This window comes from Grammomys surdaster, unplaced genomic scaffold (genome assembly GCF_004785775.1).
Source record: "Grammomys surdaster isolate TR1022 unplaced genomic scaffold, NIH_TR_1.0 125769, whole genome shotgun sequence".
Lineage (NCBI taxonomy): Eukaryota > Metazoa > Chordata > Mammalia > Rodentia > Muridae > Grammomys > Grammomys surdaster.
In genome coordinates, this window is record NW_021620600.1 from 2,446,797 (window position 1) to 2,467,084 (window position 20,288).

Here is a 20,288-nt window from a genome sequence, read left to right on the forward strand (position 1 = left end):
CTGTGGTTAGACTTTGGCTAGCGAGCACAAGGATCCCCGGGTTGGATCCTAGCACAGTAAAAGACAAGTCAAAAAGCCATCTGTGCTTTCCTAGACAGCAAGCAGGATGATGGCCTGGTGAGTCCAGTGGCTCTGACTGCATGCACACTCTGGAGGGCTTGCTCCATTAGGTTTCAAATTCTGCACATCTCTATATGACACACATATATGTCAAATATTACAACGGACTTAAGTAATCCCAGTTTGCATTCTCCTAGATCATCCTGTCTCTGTATCCCTGCTGAGAACTCAAGTCAGAAGTACTACGTGTAGTCTCTATGGTTTCACTGCCTCTTGGGAGCAAGTGACGTGCCTCTGCCTGGTTCTGTTTCCCATTCCTGGGATGTTTTTCACCACTACTTCCTTCTTCCAATGTCTAGTTCAGTGATGGCCTTTACCGTCACTTGGGGTACTATAGGAACAGTACTTTCTTTTTCCTATTGATTGCAGCCCACCTTGAATGCATGTGTAAATGTCTAAGCACCAAAATAATAGTTAATCAAATAGTATCCTATATCCAATATTTTCTTCTCTCTTAAACACTGGTTCTCAACCTTCCTAATGGTGCGATCCTTTAATACAGTTCCTCATGTTGTTGCAACCATAAAATTATTTTGCTGCTACTTCCATATCAGTAATTTTGCTACTGTTCTGAATTGTAATGTAAGTATCTGATATGCAGGATATCTGCTTTGCGATCCCCAAAAGGGTCACGACCCACAGGTTGGGACCGGCTGCTCTGAAATACAGCAGACTGTGTTCTGCACCTTTGACATTACATGAGCATCTCGATGGCAGTGAGCACCGTGTAGACACCGTACTCTTGTTCCATGAATGCCAGTGGACTAAACAAGAGAAAGCTGCCGCATGTCACCTACCAGCCTGGCTTTACGTCAACTACAGACAGTGTAAGGAGGCATCTCAAATACAGAAAGCTTTCTTCTGGGTAAGAAAAGGGGTGGGATCCTGTCTCCACACAGGGAGCTGAAGTGATGGTTTTGTGACAGGGAGATCACAGGCAGCTGTTAAAAAGGCACAGACTGAAAACTCTTTCAGAGAAAACAAACAGGAGGCATGTGTTTAGGAAGTGGGACTGAGCTTAGGAAAGAAAAGCAAACAGAGTTGATGTGGAGAGAACAGTGGGGAGTTTTAAGTGCTTGGATTATGTTTAAGTAGAAAAGTAAAACTTTAAGATCTAGACTCCAAAATTCAATTCAAAATTTAAAATCCGACTAAGGGGCCTTGTTTTAAACTTAAAAAACTAAAAAACAAACAAACAAAAAGAACCCCCAAAGTCCCCAAATGTATGAATATGACAGGGTTTGCAGCTCAGTGATAGCACACCTAACCTCAGTGATAGCACACCTAACACACTTGATGCCCTGGGTTTAATCCCTAGCAACATGCATGCACACGCGCGCGCGCGCACACACACACACACACACACACACACACACACACGGAGAGTGAATGACCCTCTCTCACTAAGCTTCACAAGTCTAAGGTCCCTGCACAGATCTGAATGTCACAACTTCAGAGAGGTAGCAGCATAATTAGTAATGATGTACTTACCTTTGTTTTCTCCCTGTTCACCAACAACCCACACTTCTTTGCCTGAAGTCTGCGCCTTCAAAACCCTTGTGATAACGTACTGTAACCTCTGTGAGTCCAGGTTGCAGCCAATCCCAACCACTCTAGTCGCAGGAAATGTGCTCAGCCTCCATGTCACATAGCTCATGATCTCCACTAAATGTTACACCAAAGTGACAATTTAAGGATAAAAAAAATTAGCTGGGCAGTGGTGGCACATACCTTTAATTTCAGCATGCAGGATGCAGAGGCAGAGGGATCACTGTGAGTTCTAGGACAGCCAAGGATACACAGAGAAACCCTGTTTCAATCAAACAAACAAACAACAAAAACGCTTCTAGCCTGTCTCGAAAAACCAAAAAACCAAAAAACCCAAAAAACCCAAAAAAACCAAAAACGATTCTAGCCTGTCTCACATGGAAAGGGTCATCTTCCTAGTGAAGTGTGTCAGTGCTTCTACAGAGTCTTTGGAGGTCTTAAATGTGCTGAAGTATCATTCTCTTCTGAGGCAGAGTCTTGGAATATAGGCTGGCCTTGAACTCCCAATCTTCCTCTCTCTGCTCCCAAGTACTGGGATTACAGAAGTGTACCACCATGCTGGCAATATGTTTATAAAGTGTACTGAAAACACTAACCAAGCTAAAGCATTTTTATATAACTTTTTCATGAAACATAAATAAGCTCGAAGAACAATTAAGCAAGACAGGTGAAAACTGGGTATAGAACCTTTTGAGGCTGGCTCCTTTTAACGTAACTGTAGCCATTCAGATTCCATGTTACTCACAAGGTGAAACTGAGTTCATAGTTACTACTTTAACTGACACTGAAGAATGTTATTAATAAGCCAAAAAGTTCTGGTTGAATCACTTGTACACTGTTGTCTCAATGCTCTGAAATGCTCCTGTTCACCATCTGTCCACCACTCTTCGAACCTCCCTCAGGACTAATCAGCTTAAAGGTAGCCAATACTACTTTGTGTAGTTAGCTCCTATAAGAAGTCTGCTCTGAGGACAGACATATGCTACAATTAGGTGTTTCCTTCGTGTGGTCCTGATTGATCAGTCTGAAAGTGTTCAATAAACTTTCATCATATCTGAGGCTGGTGTCTGAGTGGTCAGTACATAGCTAATCCCGAACCCCAACAAGAAGGTAGGAAAGTGGTAATTTCATTTCACCGAAGAACTATTCTCTAGTGTGCGCCTGCAGGTTCTGAACCCAGGGCCTCATGTATGCTAGGCAAGCTCTCTACTTCCAAGCCATATCCTCAGCCCAATAATTTCATTTCATTGATAAATTTCTTTTATATTTTAGGCTTAAATCTAAATGCTGATTCATATATTATTATGTAGTACATCACCTTAAGAAAAAAACTCACAACTTCCCTTTCTTTTTACATGCCAAAAGGACTTAAAGGGACCCATGTCTCTGACAATTATAAATGAAACGCGTAACTGTGGAACATTTCCAAACACAAGGTTGAAACACTGATTGGCTCAAACCAACTAGCTCTCTGGGAACATCTCCCTCAAGTGAACAGTCTACAAAATATAAACTGTTAAGATGTACAGTGAGTGTGGGTGAGACGGCACAGTGGGTAAACGTAGCTGCCATCAAACCTGGGTTGAACCCATAACACATGTCAAAGGAGGGCTGCCCTCTGACCTTCACACACAGTGTGTATGTGTGGATACGTTCATATACACACACACAAAAAAGTAAAAAACAATCTGTCTTTGAATGTCTAGTGATTATTTCTTACTATCCTCATTAACACCATAGCATACCCTAAGAGACTTAAGATATATTACATATAAACATCATTGAATGATTCTCTTGAGGTTTTAACCACTTTCTCACTAAAGGAGGTATGGATAACAACTAGAAAATAATACCACATTTCATGAAAAGCTGTGAGTTGCAACCCATGTAATATCGGTTATAAGGAGCAACTGCTGACAGAATACAGATGTAGGTTCATTCTAAGAGAAATCTTACTGAATATCCCTTTATACACCACAGTGATTTGGCTTTTGTCTTTTTAAATCAGCAATGGCAATTATATTGATGATCTGGATCATCATTTGAATTTAAAATAAAGCTCTTTACCTGGTTGAGAGGCAACAAGCAAGACAGCATGTTGACTGTAATGTCCCAGAGCTGGAACAAGAGCTCTGAACATGTCCACATTGCTTTGTACTGCATGCAGGTAGGATTCAGAACCACCCAAAGAGTTGGCTGTGAAGATCACCACCTTGGAATGAGCAGAGGCAGACAAATCTAATGAACAAAAAGAAACAGTTTGAGTTCAACATAGTCTAAAGCAGTACTAGTACAAGATAAAAACGTTTCTCTATTCTTTGAACCGAGAATGTAGGCACACACGTCCCTATAGCTATCATTGAGAATGCTGAAGGGTCACAGCATGTACCCCATAGGCAAGCACGGTGGCACACAGCTGTGTGCCATGTGTACAGGGGAGGTCGATGTGGAACGGCTCCGAGTCGGAGGCTAGCCTGGATACAGAACAAAGTAGGCAGGACATCAGAGAGAGCCAGTGCCGATCCACAAGGACCAAGTTTTCTATGTAGTTCATAATTCTTAAAAGGGAAATGATGATATAGGCAAGATGAACCAACAGCCACTGGCTTCTATGCTGGGAGTTTGGGAGCCACAGCATTCTCTGAAAGCGACTGTGATACAACCTGGGAGAATGGGAGGAGAACTGAGCAAAGACGTCAAGTGACTTGGGCAAGTCAGCAGAGGGGCTGCAAGTCAGGCCCAGGCAGTCTGCTTTCAGATTCTAATCTATTAACCCCCTTGGAAAACTGAAAACTGGAGAGGTTGACAAGCACAGACAGAGCACCAGAAATCAATGACTAGTTTAATTTAAAACGCTGCCCCTTGGCTTCAACCCGCCTGCCAGAGTTCCCCTCTGGCTTCCACCTTCTGCCTTGAATGAAAATAATGTCTTCATCATAGGTGATTCTGGGTCCTGCTTGGTGGTGAGTACCATGTACTGCACATTTCCTCCAAATATTCTCTTCCTTCAATTAGGTCAGTGATTTCACTGATTATCAATGGCTGATGATACACACAGGAAAAAAAGTTTCCTTAGGTCCTAAATGGCCTCACTTTCTCTAGGGTTGGGTACTAAAGAGTCTCTCCTACAGGGATCTGAAGCGTTAAGAGGTCCCTTAAGAACTCAGGACTGGGAACAACAGGCACAAGAGAATATCCAACTCCTCAAGGACCCTTTCCCTAGCAATTTAAGGACCATTAAAGTGACTACAGCACTCTCTCAGATGAGGAACATGAGCTAATTGTCTCCTCCAGGGATCCGAATGCTTATTGAACTGTGACGTGCTATTTTTAGAACAGACAGGCAAGTCAACTCTTCTGACCACCATCAGTACATTTTAGTCTGTGAGACTGCTTTAAACATTATTTGGAAAACAGTCAAGGAATATAGGAAACCTAGGGAATGACCAGAGATCCCTACATCACTGTGGCATGTGTAAGTTGGTCTGATCTATAAATTGGTAGAGATATTTTAGGGAATATATTTTGTCCGACGATCTGTTTTTATTGTTTTGATTTTTTTTTTTTTTTTTGGTTTTTCGAGACAGGGTTTCTCTGTGTAGCCCTGGCTGTCCTGGAACTCACTCTGTAGACCAGGCTGGCCTCGAACTCAGAAATCCACCTGCCTCTGCCTCCCAAGTGCTGGGATTAAAGGCGTGCGCCACCACTGCCCAGTTATTGTTTTGATTTTTAAAATGTATTTTTAATCCAGGTGTGGCGACGTACAGCTTTAATCCTAGCACTTGAGAGACAGAGGTGATCTTTGTTGAGTGCAAGGCCAGCCTGGTCTACAGAGTGAGTTCCAGGATAGCCAGAGCTACACAGAGAAACCTATGTAAAAAAAGATTACACACACACACACACAATTGTTTTGTGTCTAGGTGTGTATGCCATGTGTGTGGGTACTTGTGGAGGCCAGAAAAGGCTGTTGGAACCCCTGGAGCTAGAGTTACAGGCAGTTGTGAGGTGTACAATATCGGTGCTGGGAACTAAACTTAGGTCCTCTGCAGGAGCATGCTCTTACCCACTGAGCCATCTCACCAGGCTTTGTTAGTTTATTTTTTAAACTCATGCATTCCTGATAAAATATTTTTAAACCTGCATCCCCAAACATAGTCTTTATCTAGATGAATATATCTGTACTAATACAATGTTACATGTCCTATGAAACAATGCCTTTGTTTTTGAAGATTTATTTTATGTATGAGTACACTGTCCCTGTCTTCAGACACACCAGAAGAGGGCATCAGATTCCATTACAGATGGTTGTGAGCCACCGTGTGGATGGTGAGACTTGAACTCAGGACCTCTGGAAGAGCAGTCTGTGCTCTTAACCACTGAGCTAAATCTCCAGCCTAAAGTGATGCTTTTTTAAAAGGCCTGGCCTCAGTGGGGGCACCTACCATCACCACTTGGGAGAGCAGTGGGCGAGCAGGAGGGGTGCTTGAGCCCCGGAGTTCAGGGGTAGCCAGGAAACAGTAAGATGAGGCTCATGCACACAAAAAGGATGGGACGGCAAACAAACTTCCTTTTTCTTTTTAACCTGCAAATGTCAGACTATAAGGTGGCCATGCTAAGATGTAAACCGAATCTGCCTAACTCTAAAGCCAGTGTTCTGAACCGATGTATCCTGAGAAGGGAAACTACTAGAGAAATGCTTATTTGGGGATGTAAATCAGAGAAAATGAATAAATAAAATGGCCAATTGTAGTGATTCTAAATGCTATTTGCTCATTTAACTACAGCTAACTTAATTGGTTATAACTGGTTATAGACTTTGGATAGATCAACTGATTTATTTCAATGTCTTTGTTTTGCAACATGTAAGAAAAGAACTTGGAACAGATGACCTTCATGATACTTTTCAGCCTTAGAATTGAATAAAGGCTCCTGTCCCTAAACTTGAAATTTGTTTGATGTCCCAGGTACCACGAGGTATAAGAAGAGAAGCAACTCTCGAAGGTACACACATGCTAAGGCACATATGTGCCCCCTAGCCAAAGTAAGTAAAAATAGAATTAAAAAATTCTAGGACCTAATTCCCAGTTCTACAAATAAACAAACAATCTAAGACCCAACTACTAAAATACTATAGACAACTATAATCATCTTTAAATAGAATAATCAAACCTTTGCTGATCTCTACATTAGGAAGGTTGAAAATATCAAGGTCCATCGTCCCTTGGCTAGTCCCGTCTGAGAGGTCTAAAAGGAGCACCTTGTCTGCAATGCCCTGTGTGGAAAGATTAGAACAAGAACAGCAGTTCACCGACACAGCGAGCTACTCAGTATTAGCTCATGGAGAAGGCTAAAGGAGGCCCCTGAACTGTATGAGAATGAAAAGTAACACAACAGCAATAGGGGAGGGGTGCAAGCACAGTGCTATTACGTGAGTGATACTGTCTTTGAGGCTTGACCACTCAACACCAGGACTTAACAGGAAGCTATAGCTTCTTTAGATGAATAAATAACAAACGGGGCAAGGTGTACTAGGTAGGTATGCCAATGTTCCTCTTGAGTTTAAGTTTTTACTTTAATTCCGGTGTTGCTGTTGCACTCCTCTTCCTCCTCTTCCTCCTCTTTTTTCTTCTTCTTCCTTCCCTCCTTCTTTCCCTCCCTCCCTCCCTCCCTCCCTCCTTTCCTCCCTTCCTCCCTCCCTCCTCCCTCCTTTCTTTCCTTTTTGTTAAAAAATGTTTTTCTGAGACACGGTTTCTTTGTGTAACAGCTATGGCTGTCCTGGAACTCACTTTCTAGACCAGGTTGGCCTTGAACTCAGAGATCTACCTGCCTCTGCCTCCAGAGTGCTGGGATTAAAGGAGTGTGCCACTTATGCCCAGCTGAATTTGATAATTTCTATAATTCAAAAATTAATAAATTATGTAACCCACTGATCTCATTTGTAGAAGTTACCCTACAAGTGTACTAACCAGCACATGTGAGAAAGGGGACAATTTGTATAGACACTCTAGAGGAGAACTGACTCCTTATTCACTGTGAACAAGTCTAGAAGCAATCCAATATAGGGCTTGGAAGAGGGGCCTAAGCTACACTGACTGCCACTGAGTCATCCGTGAGCACTGACCGCTGGGCTGCAGGAAAATGAAGACTTAGCCTAGGCCATGCATTCTATTTGTCTTAGGAGATGCAGAAGTTATGGCTCTGAGAGCCAGCTGTGGCTATAAATGTCTGCAACCCTAGCACTCCAGAGGCCGAGGAAGGGAGAGTATTTGAGGGCGGGTTGGGCTCCATAGCAAAACCCTCTATTTCACTGAGTGGTTAAGAATCTAGACTATATGTTCCCATCCCCAGAAACCACTGTAAATGCCAGATGAGCACGTCAGCCCACCTGTAATTGCAGCCTAGGAAGCCAGAAACAGAGGATCCCAGAGTAACCTGGCTGGTGAGACCAGCCACATTGTCCAGCTCTGTGATTGATTGACAGATCCTGTCTCAGTGAAGAAAGTGGAAGAGCAATTGAAGATAATTCCTGACTTCTTACTTCAGGTTTCCATGTACAAAAGCATGCTTGTGAACAGATACACACAATGTGTGCTCAGACACGCTAAAAAATGCATACACACATACACAAAAAATGGAAAAAGAAAAAATGTAAAGTCTAAAGAAAGCATAAAGATCCGTAGAGCCACTATGTCTACATACCTTTGCTGAAATTGTCAATGTGCAAGCAATACCCAAATCTCCACTTCCAACCACAGTGATTTTATTGGGTATTTTATTCTCATGATTTGTCCAGCCCCTTGAATTTATGTCTGAGACACCTACAATAAAAAAAAGATTACCCTGAGGATTAAAGAATAACATTAAAAAATCTTTTCTAGTATTTTATAAGTTTGGTGAGTGCTATAGTCCCAGCACTCAACAAGTTGAGGCAGAAGGATTACAAGTTCAAGGTTAGCCTGGACCACACAGTGTGACCTTGTTCCCCATTCCCTTTCCCCCAAAAAAACCTTTCTAGCATCTTCTTAAAAATAAAACGAATTTTAAAACTCTCATAGAGATTCTATAGATTTTTCTGTTTTGAGACAGAGATCCTCAGTGTAGTCTTGACTGTCTTGGAGCGCCCTCTGAAGAGCAGGCGGCAGACCCACCTGCCTCGGTGTCCCTTCCAAGCACTAGATTAAAGCCGTGCGCCACCACCGACTGACCAGCAAATCTATTTTTATTTGTTGTACTAATAATGAAGGCAAGGACAGGAGCCTGAAACCAAGCATGGCGGTTTACGCCTGTACTCCCAGCCATCAGGAGATTGAAGCAGCGCCTAGGTTTCATAGTGACAGCTACTCTTAGGGGTGGGGGCATAGAGGAGGCAGCTGTGCATTTCTGTGTACACCTGTAATCCCCACAACAGGGAAGTGAAGGCAGAAAGATCAGGAGTCAGTCCAAGGTGATCTTCATCTCTGTAGTTTTTGAGGCCAGCCAGAGTTACCTGAGATCCTGTCTCAAACTAATACACTGCACCCTCCCCAAAGAAAAACAGGAGTGTTTTATTGAACGTTGTTTTACATTGAGGCTCTCCTTTTAAAGGACAGTATTATAAACATTTAAAGCTTTTCATTTGAGGCTGGAGAAATGGCTCAGTGGCTAAGAGCACTGGAAGAAATTCCAGAAGACCAGGTTCAATTCCCAGCAACTACACAGCAGCTCACACCTGTCTGTAACTCTAGTTCCTCATATAGACATCCATGTAGGCAAAACATCAAATGCACCAAAAAAAAATCCATAAAAAACAAACTAACAAAAACCATTTTTTTAATTTAAGGAGCTAAAGAGACAACTCAGTAGTTAAGAGCATCTGGGTTTAATTCCCAGCACCCACATGGCAGTTCACAACCACCTGTTACTTCAGTTCCAGAAATCCAACACCCTCTTCTGGCGATTGCAGGCACCAGGCACTGACATACATGCAGGTAAACACCCATACACACAGAATAAAATAATACTTTTTAAAAGGTATATAAAAAAAGAATCTATACATAGTCAATAGCTTACAAGGGAGGTAGATGTTTCCTTTTTTTTTTTTTTTTTTGGTTTTTCAAGACAGGGTTTCTCTGTGTAGCCCTGGCAGATGTTTTCTTTAGTGGTGTAGCCTAGTAAGGTATCTGTGCCTCTGTAAACAAATCCTCACCTTTGCCCCTATAAAGAACCCTAAGGAAACTCACTGGCTCACTGGAGAAGAGGAGCGAAGATGTAAGAGTAGAAGGTAGCTAAGAAGAGGGAAGGGATAAATTAAGGGTGGGAAGGGCTTAAGGGTAGAGTGCAGGGTGAGCATGATGGAAATACATTGTGTACAGATACGAAGATGTCATCCTGAAACCCACTGTTACGCACAACTGTTATATGCTAGCAAAAGCTGAGGAAGACACACAATACTGACCTCTGACCTCAACAGTCACAAAAATCCTAGTGAAATGTTCTAGGCATGAATAACTGGCTCTATCCCCAATAAGAGAAACTCCCCAATAAGTCTTATACACCTCTGATACCATATACTGAATAAGCCAAAAAAACTATAGAAACATGTAATGATAAAGTTACATGTCAATTAATTTATATGGGGCTCTGAACAAAGCAAGAACTATTTTATCTGATTTTATAAGAGTAACAGTTTTACATTTTTAAAAAAGATTTATTTATTTTATGTATATAAGTACACTGTCATTGTTTTCAGATACCAGAAGAAGGCATCAGATCCCATTACAGATGGTTGTGAGCCACCATGTGGTTGCTGGGAATTGAACTCAGGACCTCTGATAGTCAGTGCTCTTAACCGCTGAGCCATCTTTCCAGCCCACATTTTTACATTTTAACAAATTTTAATTGGAACTATATAGAAATACCAAATAACTGATGTAGATGAATATTAAACAGGAATATATATCTATTACTTATTCATAAGCTCATAAGTAGCAAAGAATACAGAATATTAGTGAGAAATTCTAACTTCCTAATTCTTCGGTGATCTCACTGACAATACACACCTTCGGTGATTTGTGAGATATAGGCCAGCAAGTCCACCTGCTGTGCTTCATTAGACGACGGTAGAGAGTAGAGAGGAAGTTCCTCTTGAAACTTGGCGATCATTTCTTTAATTAATCCAACTATGGCAGATTTGGGCTGGAGAATGCATGCAAAGGGAAAAGTTACCCAACTGTATCTTCTACAGAACATTTGTTTCATATTGTCAGTCAAGGTGATCCTTGAACAATGCACAGTTGAAAACTGACACACACAGCCACCCCCAAACTTCCTTCTTCACTATTCCCGCTGAATGTTTTCTTTCTTCATCTGTCCTGGGAATCAAATCCACAGCCTTGTGCATGCGAGGCAAGTTCTTTACACTGAGCTGCACTGCAGCCCTTACCAATAATAAAGATAGCACATGTTTGGCATGGAAGACCAGCACTTTTTATATGCAAACACAGCACATTTTTCTGTATGTAAAGACAGTACATCTTTTGTATGTAAAGACAGCACGTTTTGTATGTAGGGACAGCACATGTTTTGTATGTAAGGACAGCATGTTTTGTAAGGACTGCACACATTTTGCATGCTGCCTCGCTGTACAGTGAAAAATGCATGGCAGCCATTTGACGTCACTTTTTTATATGGAGCGAGTGTTACAGGAATAACCAATCATGAGAGACTTCGCTCCATGCAAACAGAAGGAAGCCCTGTCCATACAATAAAGCTCCACATGGCACAGATCACTTAGTACTGCTACATAGTACTGTTACATGTAAAGGCCCCAGTACACACGTGTGTGCAGAAGAACACGTGCAAGCTTTTCATTATTTAGGGTTTTGTTTTATTTGGGGGAATTCTGGGTCTGTTTGTTTCTAAGGTCTTTTGCTTTGTAGCTCAGAATAAGAACTTGCTGTGTGTAGCTCAGGCTGGCTCAAACCTTTAATTATGACCTCAGCCTCCTTGCTACTAGAATTCCAAATGTTAACCACACTTAGCTCTTTAAGTTTGATAGATTTTAACTTTTTATAACAGATTTATGTAGACTTTATGGTAGTAATAGTTAAATATACTGTCTTTTTATTTTACACATTTGTGACATAATCTTTTCTTCAAACCCAGGTTGTCAAAGGTGAAGTATATTCAGTTATTTTCTCATTTTTCTAAACCACCATACAAAATGTCTTTAACTCTTAAATATTCTTAACTGAAAAGTACAAACAAATTATATCACACAGTAAGTGACTTCCCTGGAGATCTCATGGAAACATTCCACAGATCTACATAATACAAGGAGAGAAATGCTAAACTAACATCTGCCAAATGTAGAAAAATAGGATAAACACCCTTTGTAACAGAATATATAGGGATGAGACTTTTTATTTTTGAAGTCACTTCAATAGAGAAGCTACAAAAATTGCATATACCTGCTAACATTCTATCCTTATGTCTGTTTTCTAAAGCATGTAAAAGTACACTGTAGACAGGACAGTTCCTAAAATTTTTATTGTGTACTTCCTTCCAAAACAAAGAAAGGGCTGGAAAGATGGCTCAGCAGGTACTTGCTGCCAAGCTTGACCACCTGAGTTTGGTCCCTGGAACTCACGTGATAGAGAGAATCAACTTCCACAAGTTGTTTTCTGACTTCTGCACATGTGCTATGTCACATATGTGCACACTCAAACATACACAATAAATAAATAGAAGATAAAAAATTTAAAGTAACTGAATGCTAGGCTGAGTACTAAGCAGTACAGTACTTGTCTGGTATGAGCAAGGCCCAAGGTTCAATCCTACTCATTGCAAAAACAAAAACCTTAGCAAGGCCTGGAGTACAGAACCACAGCTGTTTCAGAGTAAGGCAGGAGGTCCCAGTCTAAGGCCTGCTTGAGCTACAGAGCAAGCCAAGGCTGACAGAGACAAAACTCAGCAGTAGAACACTTGCCTACCATGATTCGGGTCCTAGATTACACTGCCTCTACACACACACTTACACACACACACACACACACACACACATACCCCAATCAGTTAAACAAAGCACATTATAGATTGAATATACTACGATCAATTTAGAGAAAGTTAAAAGGTATCTATATATAGCATGAGAATCATTAATAGACAGGAACTAGGAAATAGAGTTCCAGTACTTCGCTAATAGCTTTTGGTGTAACCCTTCCAGTGCTAAATGATAATAAAACAAGGAACAACAGCAGCTGAGTCCCAGACCTGGAGAAGGCAGCTGTGCAGGCTGATGTTATCAGGGTTCTGGAACGTCAAAGACTCAAAAAAGCTCAATTTCAAACTATTTCTAAAGATCACATGAAGAATGTAATTGAAAGATCATCGAGGCATAGTGGTGCATGCCTTTAATCCAAGTACTTAGGAGGCAGAAGCAACAGATCTCTGTGAGTTTGAAGCCAGCCTGGTCTACACAATAAGTTCCAGGACACAAAAGGCCCACATGGTAAGACTCTGACTCAATAACCAAACAATAAGGAAGTGTGTGCACTCGCATGTGCACGTGCACGGGGGGTGGGGGGAGGGAGGGAAGGGGAGGGAGAAAGGGAGGGAGGAAGGACGATTCAGTATGTTTACTTGTGTTACCAAGATCAAGACAGACAAATATTCAGAAAAACAAAACTCAAAAGAAAATCCAAGTTGAACTTACATGGCTCCAATTTTGGAGATAGGGCAAGTATATTCTGCCTTTGGCATCCACATGTTTTCCAACTGAGATTTCCATGTTTGCAGTTGGCTTCAAGAAGCAAATGGGTGGAGCAAAAGGGTGGGAATCCAAAATCCAGAAGCGAATGGGTATGTTGTATGTCTTACCTATTTAAGATGAGATAAACAATCCTGACACATATGCACTATATGCATGATGCAGGGGGATGGCATTTGAGAAACAGACAGCTAGGCATGGAGGGAAAAGCTCAGCATTCTACCTAAGGATGCTGAGGCAATCCAGACAACATCAAGACCCTGTCTCAAAATAAAATAAAAGTACTGAATAAAAGGAAGAAAAGGGGTGGCCGAGTTTGTGTGTAAGGATGGATGCAAACCATTCTGCTTTTCATTTTCTCTGCATTGGGAAGAGGTTCTTACCACAGCACCAGCATAGCTGTGAAACTAAGCCAACAGTCAGGCTGGTGAGATGGCTCAGCGGTCAAGAGCACTGGCTGCTCTTCCTGAGGTCATGAGTTCAATTCCCAGCAACCACATGGTGGCTCACAACCATCTATAAGGGGATATGATGTATATACAGGCAGGCTGATGTATATATAGCTGAACACTCATACATTAAATAAATAAGGTTTAAAAACAAAAAACAAAACAAACCTTAGACAACAGTCACCATACCACTAGTGTGGGACACATCTTTTTACTTTGTGAATCCCAAGAAGAGATACTGTAGCTTCTCCACTTTCAAACTTATTCTACAGTGAAATTATTTACTTACCCAGCTTGCTTTTCTACTCCAGTGTACATTTCTAGTGTGCATTCTCTCACATTCTTTCCTATATTCCCAACACTAGGTATTGTGCCTAATATACTTACTAGCTGCTAAATAAGTCTGTCATATAAACTAAAACGGACAAACACTGAGCTTAGAGGGGAAGGTAAGTCACAGAGTCTTAGTGATACTTAAATTTTAGTGTATGTCAGAATGACTTAAAGAAACAGAAAACCATGCAGATTCCTGGAACCTAGTTAGAGTGGGATAGGGCCCAAACGCTCTGCATTTTAAACAATCCTTCCCCCTCCACACACACCCCACCAAAGTGAGAGTGGGTAGGGCAGTCTGAGAATGTCTCTCTCACCATATACACACATAAATGGTCCACTAATCTTTTAGAAATACTATCCTTGGGAAGTGCTCAATATTCTTTTCAGAATATTCTTTTCAGCAGGCTTATGACAGGTCAAAGATGAGTCAATGGGTCTAGCTGAGCAGATCATTTGCCTGATGGGGCCCTGGGTTTAGTCAGTCCCAAGCACTGCAATTATGTTACGTTGGCATTTTAATCCTGTAGGTCATGCCTTGGTTGCCATGAAGCCCAAAGCTAAATCCAATGAAAGTGAAAACTCAACTGTCTAGACATCTAAAAAAACACTTTAACTGTTTTATCCTTAACAATTACTCCTGTTTCACGGTCTAGCGCTGTGTCTTACACTGTACTAAAACTATTCTGCTCAGGACCAGATACCCTCTTCTACACATTACTCGCTATGTGACTTTACCCGTTACTTGACTTCTTTCTGTCTAATCCTTTCCTCTATAAACTGAAAGTAATATTTGTTCTAACTTCATACACTGTTGGGATGAAATCCATGTATATAAACAACATGGCAAAAACTATGAGTTGTAATGTACTTTTAAACCCAATTAATGTACAGAAATGCCTGGTATTTGGAGAAGTCTTTCAAAATCCTACTGTTCCACGCTGAACCCTTTCTAAGAGTTGACTTGATCTCCGAAAGCCCTCTTCTCTGTGCATCAGCTCTTTCAAATGCCTACTGAGTTCGTTTATTGCTGTGCCTTCCAGTCAGTGGCAAGCAACCTAACTTGTGAGCCACACTCTCTGAGAATTGCTAGTCTCAGTCATTCTGCATTAGCCATTCCAGGGGTTCTCTTTCTGGGAAGAGCTGAACTGTAAATGAATGACATTTTGTTTCCTTTGAGACAGAGAGACTTAGTATACAACTCAGGGTGCTCTTCAATTCTCCTGCCTCAGCATCCCGAGTCCAGGATTACAAATGTACTCCTTCACACACAGCACGAACAAATGTTTAATGGTGGAATTGTGGGCACTACTTCAGAGAAGTCTTTTGAAAACAGCTTTGCTGGTATTTTTCAAATGATATCGTTTAAGCAATCTTCTACTATACCAAAGGTTATGTTGCAGAACAGTAAGTAGGGAACAGTTAAGAATTATTCATTATTATAATTTTTCTTTCCTTTTGAGTAAATCTTCACTATCTCAACCTGTCACCCAACTCTAAAATGTCTAGTTACGCGCACTGTGACCCTGGCTGTGTTTGCTTGGTCATGTGACCAGACTAAGATTCAGTCTTACCCACAAAACAGGTAGAGTGCCACATCACAGAGAAGGAAAGAGGGGACAAGCACAGACATCAATAGGAACACACAGGACCCTGGCCCTTTGTTACTGAGAGCAAGGCTCTGTCCCCAGAGCATGTCTCTGTCTCTCACGCTCTCTCCTGTTCTCACAACCCAGCAGCCTAGCAGGCACTATTTGACAAGTTGTTAAATGGGAATAAATTAATCTAGGCTTTCCTTGACATCTCCAGGATCATGTCAGATCTAGTCAGGTCCTGAGCATGCCTCAGGTATATGTACAAATCTTTCAGAGTGCTGCACACCAAGGAATTGCATTCTTATAGAGCTGCCCCTGTAGAGAAGTCCCACGTTCTCTTATCGAGCTGCCCCTGTAGAGAAGTCCCACGTTCTCTCGGCTTCTGTACTTACCCTGATACATCACAGGGATCGTTCCAGTGAAATTCAGCAGGTCTTTTTGGGAAGTATCTTTGAAAACTAGAAGACAAAGTTCCAAAATGTCAGTCAGAAGTAGAGACGAGCGATCAAGGCGTGTGACAACTCTGCACACACAGAAATGTCAAAGTAAACAGATAATTTTTTTTAAAAAGTGTAAGAACACAAAACTTTGACACTGAAGTCCAAACCTGATGCCCACCTTCCTTTCTTAAGAGACATGTAGCTTGCCAGGCATAATGTCCTACACTTGTAACCCCAGCACCTGAGAGGCACAGGCAGGAGGACTGCCAAGAGTTCAAGTCATTATATATTATGCTATATGATGACCAGCAGACCAGAAAAGCAGTACAAACCAAACTCGTCTCAAAACCACAGAATGGTGGAGTGGCGCTCGATTGGAGGAGGGCTTGGCTAGTATATATAAAGCCCTGGCTTCCACCTCTATCACCAAAGAAAGCAGAGGGTGGCAGTGCCTGCCTGTAACTCCAACACTCAGGAGATGGAGGATGAGGATCAGAAGTTCAAGGCTATCCCTAGCTATATAGCAAGTCCTGAGATTAAAACAAGGAAAATAATTTGGAAGCTCTTTAGGTCAAATAATTAATAATCCAAATAATGCAGCAAGGACTAGAAGATGCTCTTCATACCATAGGTGTCCATGGAATATCTGAAGTGCGGGAAAGACACGTTCACATTCTTCAGCTCTTCCACAGTCAGATCCCTGAACTTGTACTGAAATGAGAGCAGTGAGCAGATGAAACCAGAGCTATGGACAAGACCAAGCAGCTGCGGTGCGCCAGGCCGCAGGGCAGGACCAAGGGCTTTACCACTGCGGGAGTCACCAGTATTTGACTCAGCAGGGCCTCACTTTTTATAGTTCAGGCGGACCTCAAGCTGGCCATCTTCCCTTCCCGTCTCCATCTCCTAGATGCTAGGAAGACAGGCATGCATCATCAAGTATTTCTGATTTCATCATTGAAAACATGGTGCTAAGGAACAAGGCTGCTCCATTTTATAAAGTCAAAGGAAATCTAGAGAATCCATACAATGTGCTAGGTCGGATACCAAGCAAAGTATTAAACTCCAAGCTTAACCCCTAAACCTGGGCTTTCATCAGTTAAATCTAAATGCCTCCAAATACCCCCAAAAGCCTATGGGAGGGCACAGGACGAACCACTCATCAGCATTCAAGATCCACTTGTCTTTAATTACATTTTAATTTACTTATTTAATGCAAGTAGATACGTGTGGTGCACATGTGGAGGGCAGAGGACTCTCACAGGAGTTGGTTCTTTCCTTCCAACCTCAGGGTTCCAGCTCAAGGGTGTCCTGCTTGATGATAGGTGTCTGACCATCCTGTCAGCTCTTTTTTTCTGAATGCCTCCTTCACTAGAGACAACTTGACTTTCTCTGTCCACCTCCAGCTGATATCTTGGATTTTGACAGGGGAAGTAAATCCAAGCTAGAGTTTGCTACAAGCAGGTGAACTGCTTCTTCCTGGCTTTCCCTGTGGCCTGTGGGCGCCATCATGTAACTTCTCTCAACTTATTTTCTTACCTACAAAGGAAAATCTTACCTGCTCCCTAGACTCACGATGAGGGTTTACTGAAAGGCGGCAAGTCTACCAACATCCTGGAAATTGAATAAAACTCTTGGAAATAAGTTCAGAAAAGTACAAAAGGATGTTGAAAACCTAACACTGTTGAAAGAAATAAAATGAAAAGGTTTGATTGTTTTGTTTTTTCGTTTTTTTTTTTTTTTTTTTTTTTTCAAAACAAGGTTTCTCTGTGCAGCCCTGGCTGTCCTAGAACTCACTTTGTAGACCAGACTGGCCTCGAACTCACAGAGATCTGCCTGCCTCTGCCTCCCAAGTGCTGGGATTAAAGACCTGGCTTAGAAAGCTGTTTTAAATGGGAAAATATCCTGTGTTTGTGGATCTAAGACTGCGAGATCATTATATTTCCCGGAAGGTTCAGCATAATCCCGTAGTGAAACTTCAGCTGTTACAGAAGTCTAAAAATTGGGCGGGAGAAGTATCTAAATGATAAAGCATTTACTTAGGCTATGCAGGAGGCCTGGTTTCTGTCTGCAGCACACATATACCTCACCATGAAATGCCAATTGACATGGATACTTGTGAGACTTACAACAGCCATAATAATCTTGGAAATGAACAAAAAAGTTTGGCGAAATCGCAGCATAATCAAGATACAAAAAAAAATAATCAAAATGAGTCAACAGTAAGTGCTGGAGAGGACATGGGGAAATCAGAACTCTCCCATACGTATCTGCACTGCTGAGGGATGACACAGCTGCACTGGGAAACAATCTCAGAGCTGCTCAACAAGCCAGCTGTACTGGTGAATGCCTTTGACCCCAAGCCCATGGGAGGCAGAGGCAGGAGAAATCTTGTAGAGTTTGAGCCAGCCTGGTCTAGATAAAGAGTTCCAGGACAGCCTGGGAACACAGTAAAACCGTTAAAATTTTTAAAAAGAAAAAAAACAAAACAAAGCAAGATGGTTCTGTGATTAAGAGCACTTGACACTTTTCCAGAGGACAAAGTTTCTTTCTTTCCTTTTTTTGTATTTTGAGACAGGGTCTCATTATGAGGCCTTGGCTGTCCAGAAATTTACTATGTAGACCAGGCTGGCCTCGAACCTGTTTCTACCTCCTGAGTACCTGGATTAAAGCCATGTGCCACCACACCAGGTTTCTCTCTCTCTCTCTCTCTCTCTCTCTTCTTTCTCTTTATCTCCTCCTCCTCTTCTTCCTCCTCCTCCTCTTCATCTTAAACGAAAAGCCTTACAATCAAACTCAACCTACACCTGTAACTGTAAGCTAAACCATCTGAATCAACTACATACACGATTTCAATCTTGGAGCTCTTAAAACTCTTACAAATTGTAAAAACTGTCCCAACAAAGAGACACCCCCACGTCCTAGAATAGCACCACAGAATCATCTTTCAGGGCTCTTCCAGGGCAATCTGAAATGGGCAGGATCACTTAACAGGGTAACTTCTCAATTAGAGGGCCCTTGACTGCACTTGGGCGGGAGTCAGGAACGCGGAGCGTGCGGCCTGGGGGCGGAGTGGGGTGAGACTTGAGGATGGAAGAAACCCTCCAACTTTCCACAGTAGAGTTCTGTCCCGGCCTGCACTCGCGTCCGCGGAGATTTCTTATTGTGAGCACCTACAATGTGACCACAATGCTAGATGGGGGAAATACAGAACAAAAGCAGTGTATAGTCACAAAAGCTCCAGGGGGAAGCACTGTGGAGAATGGCTTCCACAAAGTGATAACTCGGATTTCTCACAGTAAGTTGAAGTGGCAGGGAGTGGCTCATTCAAGGAGGGAGAGGCGCCGCCAGCCTGTGACCTCAGCACAGGGAGGCTGAAGCAAGAGGATTGCCGCGACTTGCAGGCCAGCCTGGGAAACAGTACGAGTGGGTGTGTCAAGACAACAAAACAATCTTGGAAAAAAGGATATGGGGGGTAAGTGGGCTGGAGCGACGAGAGGTGACGAGAGCGCTGGGTCCCGTCCTGCCTCCCCTCCCCCCCCACCTGCCTGCACCTTGCCTAGCAGCCGCCTCACGCCCTCACAGTCGAACTCCATGGTCAGCCGGGGTGCGTTCCTCCGCCGCAGTCTCTGTGCCGGCTTCAGAACACGCTGGGAACGGAGGCCGCACAGGCCCAAACTTCCGCAGAGGACGGTCCCCGCCCCTTGCAGTAGGCGGACCTCCGGCTGGATGCACCGGACGCAGCGCTCAGTCAAGCGGCGACCCGACCTAGAGACCAGGAGATCTAGGCCCCGCCCCGCCCCGCCCTTTCCAGTCCTTGGACTCGGACGGGTTCTGCGTCTACCTTTGCCCCAAACCGGAGACTGACAGCAGCCCGGAGTTCCCGGGACTGGAGCGCCCTGAGAGGCGGAAAAATACCGCCCGCTTGCTGGGGGAAATTTAACTAGGAAGATCCAATGAACAAACAGATGCAAGCGACGTGCAGGTTTCCTGGAAGACTTCCAGCACAAAATTGGGGGCAGGGGGGAGAATTATCAAAGCCAAAAAGTGTAGATGGATT

At 42.7% G+C, this 20,288-nt stretch overlaps 1 protein-coding gene across 4 annotated transcripts in view; it reads right to left on the reverse strand.

Moving 5' to 3' along the window:
• Uevld (UEV and lactate/malate dehyrogenase domains) overlaps positions 1-19,874 on the reverse strand; it is a 30,581-nt gene extending 10,707 nt beyond the window's left edge. For 2 of the 4 annotated variants that reach the window (XM_028788936.1, XM_028788938.1), the window contains exons 1-9: positions 19,783-19,874; positions 16,858-16,942; positions 16,184-16,249; positions 13,361-13,524; positions 10,707-10,842; positions 8,368-8,486; positions 6,838-6,940; positions 3,736-3,906; positions 1,612-1,785 (exon numbers count right to left, since the gene is read on the reverse strand). In XM_028788936.1, coding sequence (XP_028644769.1) covers positions 1,612-1,785; positions 3,736-3,906; positions 6,838-6,940; positions 8,368-8,486; positions 10,707-10,842; positions 13,361-13,524; positions 16,184-16,249; positions 16,858-16,942; positions 19,783-19,824 — 1,060 coding nt within the window. In that variant the 5' untranslated portion in view covers positions 19,825-19,874. Of the gene's footprint in view, positions 1-1,611; positions 1,786-3,735; positions 3,907-6,837; positions 6,941-8,367; positions 8,487-10,706; positions 10,843-13,360; positions 13,525-16,183; positions 16,250-16,857; positions 16,943-17,786; positions 17,919-19,782 lie in introns of those variants that run through there. The other 2 variants (XM_028788937.1, XM_028788939.1) reach the window with 2 other exon arrangements.
• Positions 19,875-20,288: the final 414 nt, after the last annotated feature.